Below are 867 nucleotides of genomic sequence, written 5' to 3' on the forward strand. Positions count from 1 at the left end.
CAACATGGATTTGTGTAGTAAAGCATTACCTTAGAAAGTTAGTTCAAGTCATGTTACTAAAGATTCATATAAAAAAGTGAATTTCATGTTCTCAGTTGCTCTAATTAGATAAATTTGGGAGGATTATATGTTTCAAGGTTATAGAGGCCTCTCTCTCTTTTTGCAAATATTTCCTGCTTAAATGGGGATGGGTTTAATGTACCCAAGGGTGTTGTGTGCTTTCAAATTTGATGTTTATGTCAGAAACTCAAATGTGCATTATAAATGCAAGACCAAATTAACTGAAGACTTGCTGTGAACTGTAATGGAAAGCATGTAATATAAAGTCTAAACAATAATGTAACTAATGTCTTTTGTACTATCACTATTACATCAAGAGAGAGATTGGACTGGTTACATGTTTGATGTTCAATCACCAGAAAATCTACAAGGTCTTTCTTGTCAGAATATAATTGTTGGAGGTTTGTTGCCTGTTGCTGGAGTACTGACAGGCACAAAGGTATCTCCAGTTGGTGTAAGGCATCAAGCAGAGGTGTAGATATAATGTCTTCTAGACATTAATCATATTTTCAATTACATTTATCTTATACAACTTTGATGTTCACAGGAAAAAAAAAAAAAAAGCAATCACAATGGGGGATGACAACAAAGATGAGGAGCGTGTGTATGGTGGCTGTGAAGGCCCTGATGCCATGTATGTCAAACTGATCTCCTCTGATGGTCATGAATTCATTGTGAAGCGAGATCACGCCCTCACCTCAGGCACTATCAAGGCTATGCTTTCGGGTCCAGGCCAGTTTGCTGAGAATGAGACCAACGAAGTCAACTTCCGAGAGATTCCGTAAGTGAGCTCCCTGGCTGGTTCAG

The 867-nt window shown here is 37.9% G+C and overlaps 1 protein-coding gene across 1 annotated transcript in view; it reads left to right on the forward strand.

Annotated features, from left to right (window-relative positions):
- Positions 1 to 608: 608 nt before the first annotated feature.
- LOC119591310 (splicing factor 3A subunit 2-like) overlaps positions 609 to 867 on the forward strand; it is a gene marked incomplete at its 5' end in the record, with an annotated part of 2314 nt that continues 2055 nt past the window's right edge. Inside the window, 1 exon segment of the mRNA XM_037940036.1 lies at positions 609 to 841. Coding sequence (XP_037795964.1) covers positions 609 to 841 — 233 coding nt within the window.

Source organism: Penaeus monodon, chromosome 28 (genome assembly GCF_015228065.2).
Source record: "Penaeus monodon isolate SGIC_2016 chromosome 28, NSTDA_Pmon_1, whole genome shotgun sequence".
NCBI classification, from domain to species: Eukaryota; Metazoa; Arthropoda; class Malacostraca; order Decapoda; family Penaeidae; genus Penaeus; species Penaeus monodon.